The sequence below is a fragment of the Eutrema salsugineum genome, unplaced genomic scaffold, assembly GCF_000478725.1.
Source record: "Eutrema salsugineum unplaced genomic scaffold, Eutsalg1_0 scaffold_4, whole genome shotgun sequence".
NCBI lineage: Eukaryota > Viridiplantae > Streptophyta > Magnoliopsida > Brassicales > Brassicaceae > Eutrema > Eutrema salsugineum.
In genome coordinates, this window is record NW_006256686.1 from 8,822,746 (window position 1) to 8,840,653 (window position 17,908).

The 17,908-nt window shown below is 34.7% G+C and overlaps 3 protein-coding genes across 3 annotated transcripts; 2 read left to right on the forward strand and 1 right to left on the reverse strand.

The window, feature by feature from the left end:
* Positions 1–544: 544 nt before the first annotated feature.
* Positions 545–7,750, forward strand: LOC18014087 (uncharacterized protein At1g24485). The gene is made up of 6 exons (XM_006418866.2): positions 545–605; positions 1,193–1,712; positions 6,407–6,942; positions 7,081–7,125; positions 7,286–7,447; positions 7,614–7,750. Exons 1-6 carry the CDS (start codon positions 545–547, stop codon positions 7,748–7,750), a joined length of 1,461 nt encoding a protein of 486 aa, XP_006418929.2.
* Positions 7,751–10,975: 3,225 nt separating this feature from the next.
* On the forward strand, positions 10,976–13,626 carry LOC18014088 (uncharacterized protein At1g24485). Its single transcript, XM_024153604.1, has 4 exons — positions 10,976–10,985; positions 11,630–12,164; positions 12,767–13,269; positions 13,520–13,626. The coding sequence occupies exons 1-4, from the start codon at positions 10,976–10,978 to the stop codon at positions 13,624–13,626; spliced, it is 1,155 nt and encodes a 384-aa protein (XP_024009372.1).
* A 2,659-nt stretch (positions 13,627–16,285) lies between these two features.
* Positions 16,286–16,657, reverse strand: LOC112084466. The gene has a single exon (XM_024153605.1). It carries the CDS (start codon positions 16,655–16,657, stop codon positions 16,286–16,288), a length of 372 nt encoding a protein of 123 aa, XP_024009373.1.
* Between the last annotated feature and the right edge of the window lie 1,251 nt (positions 16,658–17,908).

A 17,908-nucleotide genomic window follows, 5' to 3' on the forward strand; every position in this document is an offset into this window, starting at 1 on the left:
CTAGAAAGACCAAAATGAAATATGGGGGAAAAGGTCTTCCAAAAAATATATAATCCGAACAAGTGGTTACATGTTGTTCCTATATTTATAGGTATATATATATATGATCGGAATTGTTTTGTAATTTTCAAATGATGCCTCGTATGGGGAAGAAGATGAATAAAGATTGAAAGATTTTAAAAAAAAAAAATATATATATATATATATATCAATGTCAAAAGTCAAAACTAACATTTCTATAAAATATTAACATTGAATATGCCTAGATCCAATATTAATATGCATCTGGCTGAAATAAAGAACCACTCTGAAATGGTTGAAAAATTGTTGAAGAACCGATTTTTCCTCTCTGGAAATCGAAAAGTCTTTTTTGTTTTGTTTTTGTTTTCTTGACGATAGAAAGGTCAAAAGACTCAAAACTCTAGAGGCTTGTTCTCATGTTCGAACCAACTTGGTTATAAAATACTAATAGAAAACTCAACTCGATCCATATATATAGGTTGTGTTATAAATTGTGTAACATTAGTTGAAATTAGCTCCCATCATGGCTTCTGCTTTGCTTTTTCTTCTTTTCTTTCATTCCATAATAACCCTCTCTATAGCCAGTAAGTAGTTCTTTACAAACTTTCATTAATCTCTTTGGTTGTCTCTTTAAATAAATTACCTTTGATTCACACGTAATTCAAGTTCTTAATTCTTAACCCTAGCTACCATGTTGGCTTAGTGTAACCATAAACCTGAAAACCCTGGTCGGCCGGATCAATTCACACGAATAAGGGATTCTTTTATACTGTTTTATTTGATGTTTTCCTTTAGTTTTATGTGATGGGGCATTGAAGATCTATAATGGCCTTGTAAATTTATACGAAATTCCAACACACATAAAGCGTCATAAATGTCCCTCAATCATGTGGATTGAGTCAAATGACTATTTTTTAGTGATCGAACTTCTTACGAAATGGATACCCAAATTCCATAATGAATACAGTATGGTGAAATTATTGAATAACTCGATATAGCATTAGTTGGATAGTATGAACTCGAAATTATTGAACTTTTAGAGAAAATCTTTTTTTGTAATTGAATGTAAAATTTTCTCAAACAAATAACCTTTGTTACATCATTATTTTCTTCTTTCATTTGTTTCGTAAACCCTAGCTATCGAGTGATAGCATGCATTGATCAATTTCAGGCGTAAACATAGACTGTGGAACGTCATTGTCAAGCGTAGACAACAACAATATAAAATGGGTCGGAGACACAGACTTCATCACATCCGGAGTGTCGGCCACGGTTTCCTCCACCACCGAGAAATCCCACACCACACTTCGGTATTTTCCAACCGATGAATCAAATTGCTACTCCAACATTCCGGTTACAAAAGGCGGAAAGGTCCTAGTGCGAACGATGTTTTACTATGGGAACTATGACGGGAAGTTTTCATCCCCAACGTTCAGCATAGTGTTCGAAGGTAAACACGGGCGCACTGTATCGATAACCTCGGCCTTCGTACCTTACATTTTGGAGCTGATATTTTCTCCGGCCAGTGGAGAGACCAACGTTTGTTTTGTGCGTACGTCTACCTCATCAGACCCTTTTGTATCCTCCATTGAAGTTGTCGACTTGGCCGATGGCATGTATGACGACCTCGGTCCTGGTGAAGGTTTGTTTTACCAACAACGAATTGCGTATGGCTCAACTGAAATTTTAAGGTACCATCTATATAGAGTTCCTTTTTAAAATCTATATATATTGTTAAATTTTATAAGACTTCAATTCAAAAACCAACTGATAATGAATGGATTAGTTCATTTGGATTGGTTCATTTCTCTTATATTATTTTAGATATTTGTATCTTTCAACGTGCACTTCTAACAAGCACAGGTCTTAACTGTAGTTTTTTTTTTCTTTTTGTGTTGACCATTATTGATAAGAAAGTAAATATTTTGAAATGTATTAAATATTATATGATATGATATAGGTGAGTGTTTGTATATATATATATGTATATATGTATAAACGAGAGAGAAAAAAGGATGAGAGGAAGTGATTTCTCTTTCTATTATTACTACATCTCTTACCACCACAATTACAAAGGGTAAGACAACATATTTATAGCCAACGTATACAAATGACTAAGTCGGTGAACTTGAGGCGGTGAAAGAAACTTTCACAACAAGTAAAACTAAAACAATAAAATATTAGTGTGGATAATTATCCATTTCTTTAACATTCCCCTTAATTATCTATTATTTCATTAACGTATTATTTTGTTTAAAACTTTAACATGGAAAAATTTATTAGGATAAAAATCAAGATAAAAAAAAAATATAGTAATGTAATCTCTTCTTGCAAAAATGAAGTTTGTTCTCTTCATAGATCGATCGTTGATTCGTTTTGATCTTGTCGATGTAATAAACCATCTTTATTAGAATTATATATTTCTTTTTAGATACATATCTTCTTACGTCTTCTTTGATGCTTCAGTAAAAATCTTATCGTGGAAAAACCCAATAGGATAAAAATAATGGTAAGGAAAAAAATGCATCTACACACATTATCATACTTCTTCTGTAAGTATTCTCCTTTAGATATTTTATCATTTTACGTCTTCTTTGCTGCCTCGTTAAAAACCTCATTATGGAAAAATTCAATGGGATAAAAACCATGATAAGGAAAAAAGAGTGTAGCTACGTATATCATTACAATTCTCCCTCTGGAAGCATCATCTTCAGGATATGCATTCCAAACTTATACACCATCTTATTGGGAGTTTTATAAATACAGTCTTAGTAAACAAAAACGTATGATCATGATTCTCGGATTCATTGGACTTCTGGTCCATAGTTTGAGTTGGTCATGTTCTCTTATTTCAAAATTTCAAGCTCTTCTTTTAATCGTTGTAACTTGACCAAACATATTTTTCAGATGCTTCAGACATCCTTGATCCTTCTGGGATTTTAATCAACACAATACTGTATCTGATTACATTCATGACCGAGGAACATCAATTTCCGATCTTTGAGAAAAACTTTGTGCCACAAACCAAGTTTTATATCTTGTGACTTTGTTTTTCTCATTATTTTCGAATAAAGACCCATTTGGTCTTGAATGACATTAATTACATCTTCAGGTGTAATGAGCATAAGTCCAAAGACATTTTCTTTTGCTGATTCTTCTGGAATCCTTTCATTGTGTTCTCTAACTTTCTTTCTTTTCAAGAGAATTTTAGATTCCATTAGCCTCCCCCTTTTTTTTTTAACTGAACATTACGTTCATTTACTTTACTCCGATAATTTTGTTCTTCAGGAACTTTAATATTTGTGGAGCACTTCCAAGTTTTACGAACTTCAAGTTCATGATATTTTGTAAGGAGGATCAAATAGCATTTTCTTTAGAAATGCTTAAATATGACTTTTCTATATGTTAGATCCTGCTGGGATTTTTTGAGATGAGATGTTCAATTGGGATACCTGCAAAACAAACTAAACATAATTTTCTTTTCTAAAAGGTATCATATCTTATGACTAAATCAAGGATCACTTTCTTTGATCCATCTATTAGTCTTAACTAAAAATAAAAAACCCCATGTAATATCTACTCATCAAGTAGAGTTCCCGGGAACATAATTATGATATCATCAATCCTTCATGGATTATTTCCTTCGCAATTCAAGTAGCTCATTTTCTGTCAGACTTGATATTACTTTTAATGTTTGGATAGCTGGTCCAAAAATTTCTCATTTTTCATATGAGCTTAGCATAGACTTGATTGCCACTTTTCACTTTTTGGCCAATATTTTCACTTTCTACACTCATCCAGAGAGGTAGATTTATGAGCCTCATTCATATCATATCACACGCTATATTATTTATTGTCGACAATTATTTTGTCTTTGATTCCACTTTTTTCTGTAATAACATGGTTAATTGAGATCTCTTTATCATTATCAATGATATTATTCATGTACATGATTTTATTATCAACCATACTAAAAAGTCTCTTCATGAGATTCATCCTCTTTTCAACATATATTTGCTCCTTTCCTTTTGAGGATTTTATATTTGGAACCAAAGTAATCTATCACGTTTCTTACGTGCCATAAACTCTTTATTAATAAATTGTCCTTCAGGGACATATTCTTGGAGCATTTTGAACTAGAATTGAGATTTTTTATTGTATGTATGGCATTTACATATGAATTATCCTTTGAACTTCAGGTTCAAAATCGTTTATTCGAGGATCTACAATGATAATTGATTTCATGAAATCTCATTCAATAGCTCCTTCATACCAAAGCATGGAGAAATTTCACCATTATTGATCTTGCGATCTTCTGGATCACTTTATAAATTATCCATAAAACTCATTTCAAGTGTGAACATAATCTTCAGGATGTCCCACTACTTTGATATAGGATTCTTTATTTCTCCCCCTCGAGATGATGATACTTCAAGTTCATCCATCTCGATTTGAATCCCACTTTAGGACCAAAACATATCCAAATAACCCATCTTTGGGCCTTGTATTATGTATCAAATCCTTTTGTGAGACTCTTTATACTTTCTTTGAAATGATGGCTTTACTTGCTCATTCATCTTAAACCGATTTTTGATTTTTAGATCTATTATATAATTTGGGGGACTTTTAAAGATATCCAACCATTATATCTAATAATCGTTCAACCAAAAATAGTGATTTATCTCTCATGATGGTCCTTTTTATTTATTTTCAACAAGACATGCTATGTGAGAAAAACTTCATGTTTTTTTCACATAAACTCTCAATACCATTATTACACCGGAATGGCTTAAACTGTTTATGTTATATACTGGTAAACTTCAGGTTTACTATCTTAAACAATTTTCCATCTTTATGCATGTCTCCATCATATATTTTTCTATAGCATTTCGTTCTGCTGGAACGTTTCGCTTTTCTGGAACGTTTCATTCTTCTAGAACGTTTTGTTCTTCTGGAACATCTAGCTCTTCTAGAGCGTTTTGCTATTTTTTGAGCTTTCACTATCTTTGAATTTCTCTCGTCAAGAGTGTTTAGTTCTTCAAGAACTTCTAATTTTTCATGAATTTTTAGCTCTTCCAGAACTTCTAACTCTTCTGGAGTTTTTAATTCATGAAACTTCCGCAGCTCGTAATTCTTCTGGAGCTTTTTAACTCTTCTAACTCGCGAAGGTTTCGGAACTTTTAATTCTTCAGGAGATTTTTAACTTTTGTAAAATTTTCAGGACTTTTTAGCTCTTCTGGAGCTTTTATTTTCAAGAGCTCTTTAACTCTTTCGGAAGTTCTGATTTTTAAAGACATGCATATTTCACTGTCTTTAACCATATTAATAAAATAAATTAAATAGTTAAACATAAATAAATAACAAAACAAATAAAAATTAAAATAGTTAGCATATATGTTAATCGTCTTCTGGACGAAAGTTATTAAACAGTTTTTCAGAAACGTTTTTAATTATATATCTTCTGGATATATATTCTTCATATAGTTCTTTTGGAACTTATTTTCATATATGTATTCGGGACATTTTGTTTTTTCAAATATGTCTTCTGAACATAATATATTTTTCTTAGTTTTTCAGGAACTTTTCTTAAATGTCTTCGGGACATTTATTATATGGAGGTAATGATCTGAGGAGTCAACTACCATATGATCACAAACCAACCATATTTTTGATTTGAGAAGACATAGTCTACCATATGATTATAATCGTAAAGACATAACCTTCATAACGATTGGTTCGGAGAAGGTAGCGCCTATTATCCCGACCATAGAATATAAACATAAATGGATTTAGTATAATTTAAACTTCACCTTTCTGGTATAAAAAAAGATCTCATCTGTTTGGTATTAGATCGGATCAAGAGACGGTATTAGATCGGATCAAGAGACGTTGGTATATAAGGTGAAGTATAATTATGTATATAATATAGAAGAAACGAGAGAGAAATGGGATGAGAGGAAGTGATTTCTCTTTCTACTATTACTACATCTCTTACCACCACAATTACAAAGGGTGAGACAACATATTTATAGCCAAAGTATACAAATGGCGAAGTCGGTGAACTTGAGGCGGTGAAAGAAACTTTCACAACAAGTAAAACTAAAATAATAAAATATTAGTGTAGATAATTATCCACTTCTTTAACAAAATGGTTTTTTAACGTCGTATTTTGAAATGGTTTTTTAGTACCTAAACGCAAACATATATAATTTCCAAATTTAACAATAATCAAGGACATAGTTTAACTAACCACTCCATAAATGTATATAAATTGTCCCGGAACATGATTAACTACAAGATTTAAACATATATTTACAAGTTAATAGCTTCTCGTGTATATGGGCTATATACGAATTACCTTTTCTTTTTTTTCCTTTTCTTTTAGATCGGATCTTTACGGTAGGTTCTGGCTTCCTTCCGAGATAACCTTATTGTTCACAGTAACACCATCCTTGGCTGCATCCATCGATACCTCTGGTGCATCAAACAACCCGCCTGAGTCCATCCTCCGTAACTCTTGGACTTGGAGCATGGAAGGCTTAACATTATTCGACCCCAGTCTTCCTTCTGGAGGAGTTCCGGTTTATTTGGCTATGTATTTCTCGGAGCCTCTGCAGTCCAGTGTACGATCGTTCAACATAATATTTGGCAGTACAAAAGTTGGTAACGGTCCAGTTGTACCAATGTTTGGAAAAACTACACAAGTTGTAGTGAGAGACGTCGCGGCCAGCTCTAGCACCCATCTATTCTTCCAGTCCACAGCTAGTGCGGTTTTACCCCCCATGATAAATGCATTGGAGCTTTATGTGATAAGTTCGGGTACAAGCGGAAGCGGAAGTGGAAGCGGATCAGGAACAGGTGGAGATGGTGGTGGTGATAGTGGTGGTGGTGGTGGTGGAGGAGGAGGGTCTGGGAGCGGAGGTACTTTTATTTTTAGATGCATTTTCAGTGATAAGTCGTGAGATCCTAAATTTTCCAAAAACAAAAGCATAAACTTATTAGTATATTTGGATCATACAAATTACGTACGTAATATAAATTTTACTTTTGTTTTATAAGGGTCTGGTGGGACTAGCAAAGGAGGAAGCAATGAAGTGAGTTCAGGTTTGTATTTCGACTTTCCTATCCATTTTAACTTGAGATCTTGATGGGTTTATTAATTTAATGAAACTAACCATATATAACATGAGATATCATTATGCATAGATCACAAATAAAAAAATTAATGCAAGTAAGTACATTACAATTTTTTATTTTGGTTTAGGCGGGTCAACCAATGAAGAAAAGAAAAGTAAACTGCCAATAATAATCGGTGTTGTCATCGCGGTAGCGGTTGTTCTTATTATCGCATATGTGTTCATTGCTATTTTCTTGGGAAATCGTCGCAGAGCTAGGATGCAAGCGTTGGCATTGCCAGCGTCCACAGGTATATATACATTGAGCCTCTTGATGTGTTTGGTATAATTTGTATATACAGTGATTATATTTGATCCATTTAATCTAAAGATATATTAAATAATTTGGTCTTGACTAATTTCTATGCATGTACTATAAGTCTATAAAGATGTGACATTTGAAATGTTTACCGACAGTGACTAATTTGGGGACCGGAGCATCCCCTCTAGACGGACAACAAATAGGCAACGATTCAAATCAGCCTACAATTGATGCGGACATAGGAGAAATCGGCGACTTAATTGGAGTGAATCAATTGTATGTAGCGCAATGACACTGAACATCATGTGAAATATATGTTTTTGCTTTCCGTTATATGTGTTTCCAATTATTTTTTTCGGTTTCAATTTGCAAATTTTTTTATTCTTCTTATCCTCAATCGTGTTGTCAATTATTTATTTCGGTTGAGACTTGAGAGATAAACAATAGTTTTACTTTTTTTTTTTAACAACTATCTTTATTTATATCAAATCAAAATACATGCAGCATACATAAAATACAAACAATACAACATTGTAACAAAACATGAAAATAAAATATGACAAATTTTCTCTGAGGATTTTCTCTCAAATAAAGTATCCATCCTTCATTCCTTGGATTCGCATTCAATCTAATGCAATCTTCAGGAATGAAGGATGGATACTTTCACATATTTATCTATAAAAAAAACTATTTCACATATTTGAAACAGACTGTTCATTGGTCAAATGGCCATCGGCTTTTGATATTGTGTTGGACGCATCTCTCTTCTCTTTAGAGCATGGATTTCAATTTAGATCTATAGTTGTAAACTAATAAGTAATAAGTCTACTAGTTTAGTTTTATGGAAAACCATAAAAGGTTATGAGGAACTTGCGTGTGGGTGATATATTGGTACCAGGTTCATGACTAAGAGCATTTTCATCAATGAGAACCCTTAAAAGTATCTCAAACAAAAAAAAAATTATTATTTTAATATAATTAAATTATAATTAAATTTTTATTTTAAAAAAAATCTAAACCAATCTATGAAAGACAAGTGTATTATGGAGTTTTCAAGTGTATCTCAAAACTTCTTATTTGAAAACCCCTTCTCATTTTCTCTCTTCATTTTTTTATTATTTTCTTATTTTAATCATGAGATACACTTTTTGATCAAAAAAAAATCATGAGATACTCTCATGAAAACCCATCAGTAGAGATGCTCATGCTCTAAGGACGTAAACTATTCACTACAAACTCTAGTATGATTCTACAGTTACATTTGAGTGTAAAGAGATCGAAATAGTAGAAATCTCAAAAACAGTTACAAGATCGTGACAGTTAGCCAATCCATCAGATTTTAACATGTATAAAAGACTTTTTAATTAAATAAAATAATAAAAAAAAAGAAATAACGAAGAAAAAGTTAAAATAATTTTGAGGTCATTTTTTAATTTAACAAGTAAGAGCCAAAATTGTTTTTCTTTCTTCACTCGGATGGACTGGTGAATCGTTTATTTGGGTTTGCCATAGTTATACTAAAGAAAAGGAAAAGAACCAAAAATAAATTTTATTGAAAGTAATCAACATGACAAAATAGAGATGAAACTCGGAAAATAACAAATAGCGTATGCACAGAATTTAGAAGTGTGAGCTATATCATAGGTTTTGATTTTGGGATCATGTATTACCAACGGGTACCATTCACCCTCATAAAACAATAACTTTTCAAGACTGCTAGGGGTTTGAGTGCCCATATGGGATCCTTCCCAAACCAGGTAGAAGTTTTATAGAGATCTATGGAATAGATTTTGGTCCATGTCTTGTGATCTGAATTGTGCGACCATATCACTCGGTTGGGCCACTTTTTCTCGGATACGCATAAACAATCATTCAGGTTGCACATGACAATTCTTTCAATAGAGTCGTGGACAGAAGGTGCTTTAGAGATGATTTGAAAGGTAGCGAGAAGATTGAATCTCTTTCTCGTTGGAAAGGGTTAAGTATTTATAAAAATTTATTTGTTTGGGTTAGTATACCGAATCGGACCTTGGATTGTTGGTTTCACGGATCGGTTTGGGATCTGGCTCGACTGGATCAGAATCTTGTGCTTGCATCATGCTTCTGACAGTCTTACCAACTTTTCTTGGTGTAATCCTCTTGCCGCAAGACCGTTTCTTAGCGCGTTCTTGAGTGTACGGATTGGGTTCAGAATTCAGACGCGGTATAACTTTTGCTGAACCTCTGCTTTTCTTTTGCCTTCTGTGAGTGGTCACTATCCTCACTGATGAGGACCATATACAGATATTATGAGTGATAATAATCAGACCATATCATATAAGATAAGAGAAGACATGAGGCTGACCTTTGACCATCGCCGATCAGATTCAAACCTTCTCATCACTTAGTTTATTTGTTTTTTTTTGGTTAATGTCACAAAATTCCAACCTCATGGACTTACAAAGGGTATGAGCAATCGAATCAGTCTAACTCGTATTCCGATTGTCGAATGGAGGAATATTTTGAACAGTGTTTCCCGCTTAATAAAAAATTCATACTTGATCTGGATTCCCTGACACTAGGACCGGACTGTTGGGATTGTCTCGCTGGCTGACTCTTTCTTTCGGGTACATGTGCGGGCTACATTTCCTTATATCTTGATTTTTCCAGATCACTGAGCTTAAGTTTAGGATATAGAGAAAGTAACCTCTCTTCTTCCTGACCACTCAATTCTCGATCTCCTTATCTCCGACAGCATAATCTGCGCTGCCAAGTACAAGGAATCCGAGAACATATGACATTTCGTACTGGATCTCTCGAATTCAAAAAATTCAAGGTCCGATGTTATATGTTTAGGTTGTGTTGGACTGTAACCCAACACGAAACCTAATTTGGCCTAGGGAACCATATCTACCGAAAAACCATAGACGTCTGTAAGTACGTGATTCGTCCATGTAAGAAATATTGAATCTATCCCAAGAACAAATTAAAGAAAAAATATAATATATTATATTAGAGGAAAACTAAAATAATACAGTTTGAAGAAAATTTTTTTTTACAATGTTATAAATGAAAATATGTACGAAGCATGTAAATTTTAATTTCAAGGAAAAAAATGGAATAACATAAATATTATAGATTACAGGTTATAAGTTGGTTAATATTTTGTTTCTTCATGCACAACATCATTTGACGCGATATCTCCACCGTGATGAGTGATTGAGAGCCAGGCTTGCCATCTTCCAAGATGGCATCGTTTCAATCATCTTCCCTCGCGCTCCACTTGGTTCCATTACTTCAAAGGTTTTCCATTTTTAGTCTACTTTTGAGCCCACACCAGTTACAATATCTATGATTAGTACAATGTACAGACGGTGAGATTTGGGTAAATCGTCATATGAAATTTTCCAACCTAGCTAGAACCTAGATTCAAAAGAAATTTTCCAACCATTTTGTTCCCACTGCGTTAAACATATTTATTGACTTCGTTAAAACATACACACATGTGTAATTATACTAATACAATGTACGTATAAGTATGAATGAACGTGAGCCGTTTACTTTAAAGTCTATGTGCCATATAAAGATACAAACGCCGTTGACTTCAATAGTTTCACTCTATGGCATAGAGTCTATGCTAAGTCAACACAACTAAGTTGGATCAAACTCAAAATTCATTTCTTCTTCCTAAAAGATCAAGTTCCCTACAAATAAATGACCATGTTCTACTTTACTTAATTAATTGCTTTAATTTGTAAAATCTGGTCACCGCGCAACCTGCCATATCCAAAATATATTTTAACACGCTGCATGACATAGTACAATGGCGGCTTAGTCTGTTTTGATACCCTGCTTTATATAATTTGATGAATTCACGATTGTTCTAAAACCAAAATCCAGATCTGACCCGCTGTACAACCTCGAAATGTCAAGTCAACTACATATGGACACTTCATTTTATCTATATATTAGGTATGTGTGCATGTACTTAGAAATACTCCATGTAAATAAGTTAATCTTAGCTTGTTGATGATGGCGGCGCATCTTTACCTCATCACTCTCTTCTCTCTCTCGGCCATTACCCTTTCAGTCGCAGAAAGAACGTACAAATATGAAACTCCCCTAACATTTATATTATTTTCTTAAACCCAAATTTTCACTGATCATTTTTTTCTTTGTTTGATCATCATAGATATAAGCATTGACTGTGGATCAATGGGATCCTACGTGGACTCCAACAATGTAACATGGGTCGGAGATGAAGGCTTCGTCACAGCCGGCAAGTCCATGAACAATTCGGACGTTGTTACAAAGCCGCTCAACACCCTCCGATACTTCCCATCGGGTCAAAGCAACTGCTACACCAACATTCCGGTGACAAAACGCAAGAAAACACTCGTGAGGACGAAGTTTTACTACGAGAACTACGACGGGAACTTTTCGCCACCATCTTTCGACTTGGTTTACGACGGCAAACACCGTGATTCTGTTGAGATCACCGAGTCTTTGCTCAACGACGAGAAAACATTCTATTACTCGGAGTTGATATCTACTCCGTCGAATGAGAGTATTAGCGTATGCCTCTTCCGTACGTCTCCAGCCGATAACCCTTTTATATCGTCCATTGAAGTTTACAGCTTAGACGTCGGCATGTACGCCGATCTTGGTCCCAACGAAGGTCTGATTACCCGACAAAGAACTACTTGCGGTGCCAAAGAGAGTATAAGGTATACATCAATTTTCGTAGTCTTAAAAATAGACATATTGTGAAAGGTCTTGTGGTCAAGTGGTAAGGGAATGGGTTTGGAACGCTAACAAGTCCACCTGCTATGCAAAACTCCTTTCGATCCACCTGCTATGCAAAATTCCTTGTTTACAGCCCATTTGAATCTTCAGAGAAAAACTCTTTCCATGGGTTGCATCTCATAAAGATTATTTTGGGTCTTTCCATAGATTTAGAATTTAAGAGTTAAAAAATAAAAAAACTAAATTAAACATTGATAGATTTTTTTTTATAATGTCGTTTTCTAAATTCTAACCGAAGTGAAGCCCCCAAAATTCAATTATCGATATGTTTTCGTTCTTAAAGTTTATAAATTTGGGGTCCATATCTTTCATTTTTGGCATGGATTTTGATCGTGGATATATATATATATATATATATATATATATATGTCTTAGTAACAGTTTATTTAGCTTCAGGTGGATTTATTATAATTGTGTTTTATTAATTATAATTACTTTGGTTCAACGTTATATTATTGTAGATATAATAATATACCGAACTAATTCTAGTATCTAATGTTGGTTTCTTGGAAACTTATTGTAGCTACCCGTTAGATCCTTACGGTAGGCCATGGTTCCCGTTAGGGTTCGACTACGCACTGACCAATCTAACGACCTCAGCACTATCGATAGACATCACGGGGGCGTCAAACAAGCCGCCAGAGGTTGTTATGTCGAAGGCATTATCATCATCGTTAGGAGAAAGCTTAAAACTTTCCAACCTGGCTCTCCCATTAACCGGTCTACCAGTATACTTGGCTCTTTACTTCTCAGAGCCTCAGAGTCTAGGCCGGACCCAAAAACGGTCATTCAACGTTTTCTTGGACGGCACGCAAGTGGGTTCTGGTCCCATCGTACCAGTTTTTGGGAAAGCTACTCAAGTCGTTCTGAGAGATGTAGTGGCCACCTCGCTGTCCCAGATAGTCTTTCAGTCCACTGATGGCTCGGTTTTGCCGCCCATCATCAATGGTTTGGAGCTGTACTCGATAAGTAACAGCCGGGACGGTGTAGTTGGAGTGAAACCACGTGCAAAAAACGCTGTAGGAGGTTCGTACTCACAATATGCATCCAGTTTTATGATAAAAGTTATTAAATGAAACAATTTTTAGTAATTTATCAGTAAAAATATAGCACTAAATCGGATAGTCTTTTATGTCATTACATTTTCTTAGCAAATTTAGATAAAGATTCAATTGGTATTTTTTTAGAAATAATGAGCATATACTGCACTTGCCTTAATTTTCTTATATTATTGTTACACAAAAATTTTTTTGACACCCTTCTATTTCGACTTTAGATGGGGCAAAAACCAATGGAGGAAAGAAGAAGAAAAACAAATTACCACTCATTCTTGGTGTTACGTTTGCCTCCGCGTTTGCGGTTCTCTCATCAGGGATTTGCTAGTGACACGAATGATTCGTATGTTGTTCAAGATAATCATCATTGAGAAATTGATCCATTTGTTATTCAAGATGTCCTTTCTTATTTATGAAAATTTCTTTTATAAAGAGTATTTTGTGTAATCTATATCCAACCTACAATTGTCATAAAAGTAATAGGAAAAGGTAATTGAAGCCGATTCAAGAACTGATGCCGAAATCTAAAATGTTATCCACAATATTTTTGGAAAGGGTTGTAAAAGGTGTCGGAATTCGAATTTAACCGATGAAGAGAAACGAGAATAATCGCAAGCGTTATTTCGTTATCATTCATGGTTTCCAATTTGAGGATTCTATCTAGCAAGATCAATAATCTCTTGGTAATAAGTAATACAGTCAGAAAATTTCTGTAATAAGTAACAATTAGCCATATGGTTTCCTACCAGAGAATACGGTACTTTTTGGTTATAAGTAAATCTTAACTTGTTCAAAACTAAATGGTATTTTATGATTCTTGAGGGCGGTAGCTGTGAGTTGAACAAGGAATTGAGATTGGAGTGGTTATATATACGTGGTCGACCTTAGGGCTAAATCTGGAACTTGAGACAGCTTAATTTGGACGATGCTTGTGCTTGATAAGTCATAGCCCTTTTTTGTTTTCCCGCTTTATGACTAACATAACAGATTTAAGCATATGGTTGACATATTAGAAGAAAAAAATTGAGTGAAAGTGGCTATTCCTTTGGATTGCTCTAAAAATCAACAATTTCAGTTAAATTTGCATTACTAAAAATTATGTTGGACTCCACTAAAAAGTGGAAAATAAGCCTAAACCTACTAGAAATTGTTTCTCTACAATAACAGAGAAAAAAAACGTTAGAAAAAGGCCTTATTCTACTCAATTATTTCTCATTTATCATTATTCTTTTTATTCCTCTCATTCATCTCACTCACTACCATTTGCACCCTTGCTCTAGGATCTAGATGATCTTAAGCCCAAATGATTGACCGGTCTTTGCTACATAGTTGAGTGAACTCGAGATGACGTGGAGGTTTATACTGGTTCATGAACTTCGTATGAGTAATATGAAAGCATACTTTTCTGCAAGAAAGACCCATATATGAAACTGTATATTTTCATTTGTAAGAACTTTAGTATCATATTGATTAGTTGTGGAGACTGCGAACAAACATTTGTATAGTCAATAAAACAAGTGCCTAGAAAGTCCGAAAAGAGAAATGGGGGGGAAAAGTCTCCAATAAATCTATAATCTTATCAAGCCAACTAAGATCACAAGGCCTCAAGTTGTTCTCATATTTCTAGTTAAAATTAGACCTCAAATTGTGTAGTATATAACTGTATCAATATCAAAAGTCAAAAGTCAAAACCGAATTTTCTATATAGCATTGGCACTGAATATGCCTTGATCCAATTCTAATTATCTGCATCTGGCTGATAAAAAATAGAGTCAATTAGCTACAGAATATATAAAGAATCACTCCGAAATGGTTGCATAATTGTTGAAGAAGCAATGATATCCTCGCTGGAATATCGAAAGGTCTTTTTTGTTTTTGTTTTCTTGACGACAGAAAGGTCAAAACTCTAGAGGCATGTTCTCATATTCGCTTTCAACTTGGTTTTAAGATACCAAACTCAACTCGATACATAACTGCATATATGTAACATCTCTATCCTGAGCTTCTTAGAAAGGTGGAGAATCGAGCATGTTAGGTTGGTAGTCTAATCCATTTTGTGCTTTTGGTGAAAATCTAAATTTCTTTTCTTCATCTAAATTTATTTTCTTTCTCTTTTACTTTTAGCTAGAATAAAGCTCATATGAGATTACGAGCTATCTATTTTCTAATCTTGTTTTTATGTTTCAATGACCTCATTTGAGAGCTTGAATCCAATAACATAAATTTTGTTACGTTTCATGGCCAATAAGTAGATTGAATCATTTCCTCATGCATTAGTCTAGATTTTTTTCTTCTTAAATTTGATGAAAAATCCTAATAAACATAGGCTAAAAATGTATTTTTTAAAAAAAAATTTTCATTAATTTTTTTTTAAATATATTATATTATATTAAAAAATGTTTTTTTTTACACGAACTGTCAAAAAAAAAATAAATGAAAGAACTAAAGTCATCAATCTAAATTAACAATTAAAAAACCATTGCACTATCATCGGGTGCCAAACCAAACTATCATTCCGTCGTCATAGCTATGGTCGTTAGCCAGATGTAGTGAGCTCAATCTGTTGCGCATTGTTTTGTCAAGAGTTCTTGTCAAGGTATCCACTGGGGTCGGGATATCTCCATGTCGTCACCCATTCCGTTCTTTCCAAACCATAGTAAGGGTAGCTTAGAAGATATATCTCGCCAAAAAAGTTCAGTGCTTCCTAAGATGTTGGAAGTTAAGAGAGTTGTGATGTCTGCCATCTTGTTCGAATAGTGGTCGCCCAGCAATCTCCTTGTCAATGAGCTCCAGACATGCTCAGAGTAACTGCAATAAAAAAACAGATGTGCTCTGGTTTCAATTGGAGCAGAGCAGAAGACACACCCCACAGAGATTCCCAGTCCCCAATGAGTCATCCTTTCCCCAGTCGATAAACGATATCGTATTGCTAGCCAAGTGATAAAGGCATATTTAGGAGTAGCATTTCGAAACCAGACTGCAGGACTTCAAAGGGTGCGAGCAACAGTATGTCTGATGTTATGCCATGTGTGCTTTGATGAAAACTTTGGGTGGAATTTCCCATTCTTTGTGCGCCAAATAGAATGGTTTTCCTGTCCATTACGTTGCTCCGCAGCTAAAGAGAGTGCATCTTCAATGAGATTTAGATAATTTTGTCTGTGCTGACAATGCCTATGAGTATGCCAGACTGATGCTAAAGAGGAGAAAACAGAGACACCAAAAGCAACAAAGCCTTGGGTACCTGTTGTCTCGATAAGCCGCCCCATCGAACTCCAAGCATCAAACCAGAAAGATGTTTCCTTCCCATTGTTCACTTTGACACCATGAAAGTCTTTCGCCACTTCCCTCATCTTAAGCATCTTTTACCACATCCAAGAACCGTAATTTGGCAAATCAGTAACCCCCATAATGATTTCCCTCTAAGCAGATATTTCTTCACCCACTTAACCTATAGGGAATTTCTCGATAAAAGAAGTCGTAAGCAGCAAACTGTATTTGCTTGTTGAATCGACCGTAGCCCTAATCCACCCTCTGATTTTGGCTTACAAATGTCCTGCCATGCAACCTTTGCTTTCTTGCGGTTTAAATATGGCCTTGACCACAAGAAAGCACCGCATATTGATTCAATCTCTGTAATGCAATTCTTTGGCAAAGTGAACGCAGCCATCCAAAAATTTATGAGGCCAGAGATCACTGATGAGAGCAGCTGTAAACGCCCGACATAAGATAAATGCCGCACTATCCATGAACCAATACGTTTCCGAATCTCCTCCACCAATGGTGCATAATCCATCTTTGTCACCTTCTTTGTTAACAACGGAAGGCTTAAATACCTGACTGGTAAGTCCCCCACTGCGAAAAAGAATTGGTCGATTATTGAGAGACGATCTTCGTTTGAAACTCCTGCCATAAAGATGGTGGACTTCTGCAAGCTGATATTTAAACCAGACATTGCTGCAAACTCCGTGAATACGTTGACAACTCCATTTATGGAACTGATTTTTTCATCTGAGAATACAATCAAATCATCCACGAAACATAGGTGTGTGAGGCTTAGCTTGTTGCAGTGTCGATGGTAACCAAATCTGCCTGCAGCAGTTTCTCAATCTAACATGCTTGATAAGATGTTCATACAGATGACAAAAAGATACGGGGATAGAGCACATCCTTGTCGCAAGCCTTGAGTGCTCTGGAAGTATCATGCTAGCTCTCCATTAACTTGAACAGAGAAATATGCTGTTTTGATGGATAGTTTTATCCCCATGGCTGGAATCCCCATGGCCCATAGAACTCATAGCAGGAAATCCCATTGAACTATATCAAATGCTTTAGCTATGTCTATATCAAATGGTTTCTGATTCACACTGGATGTACTCCTAGTTTCTACTGCAATAGAACAGTGATGTAGTTGTAATATAAAGGATTCGGAATCCAGAGGACCAGTGTTACTCTATGACTTTGCGAGGATTGAATTAAAGCTAAGACGAAAGATGGTGTGTTTGTAACGTTAACGACAAGTAAAACAAGCTAAAAACGATTTCAATTCAAATATAAAACAAGCACTAGATCAAGGTAATTCGCAGGAGTTTCAGAGATGAGAATCAAATGAC

Bases quoted from the DNA above. Each gene is read 5' to 3' on its own strand.
- LOC18014087 (XM_006418866.2), top strand. From the start codon at position 545: ATGGCTTCTGCTTTGCTTTTTCTTCTTTTCTTTCATTCCATAATAACC. The intron at 606-1,192 runs GTAAGTAGTTCT...GATCAATTTCAG, and splicing joins AATAACCCTCTCTATAGCCA to GCGTAAACATAGACTGTGGA. The intron at 7,448-7,613 runs GTATATATACAT...GTTTACCGACAG, and splicing joins GGCATTGCCAGCGTCCACAG to TGACTAATTTGGGGACCGGA.
- LOC18014088 (XM_024153604.1), top strand. The intron at 12,165-12,766 runs GTATACATCAAT...AACTTATTGTAG, and splicing joins GGTGCCAAAGAGAGTATAAG to CTACCCGTTAGATCCTTACG. The intron at 13,270-13,519 runs GTTCGTACTCAC...TTTCGACTTTAG, and splicing joins TGCAAAAAACGCTGTAGGAG to ATGGGGCAAAAACCAATGGA.
- LOC112084466 (XM_024153605.1), bottom strand. From the start codon at position 16,657: ATGCTTAAGATGAGGGAAGTGGCGAAAGACTTTCATGGTGTCAAAGTG.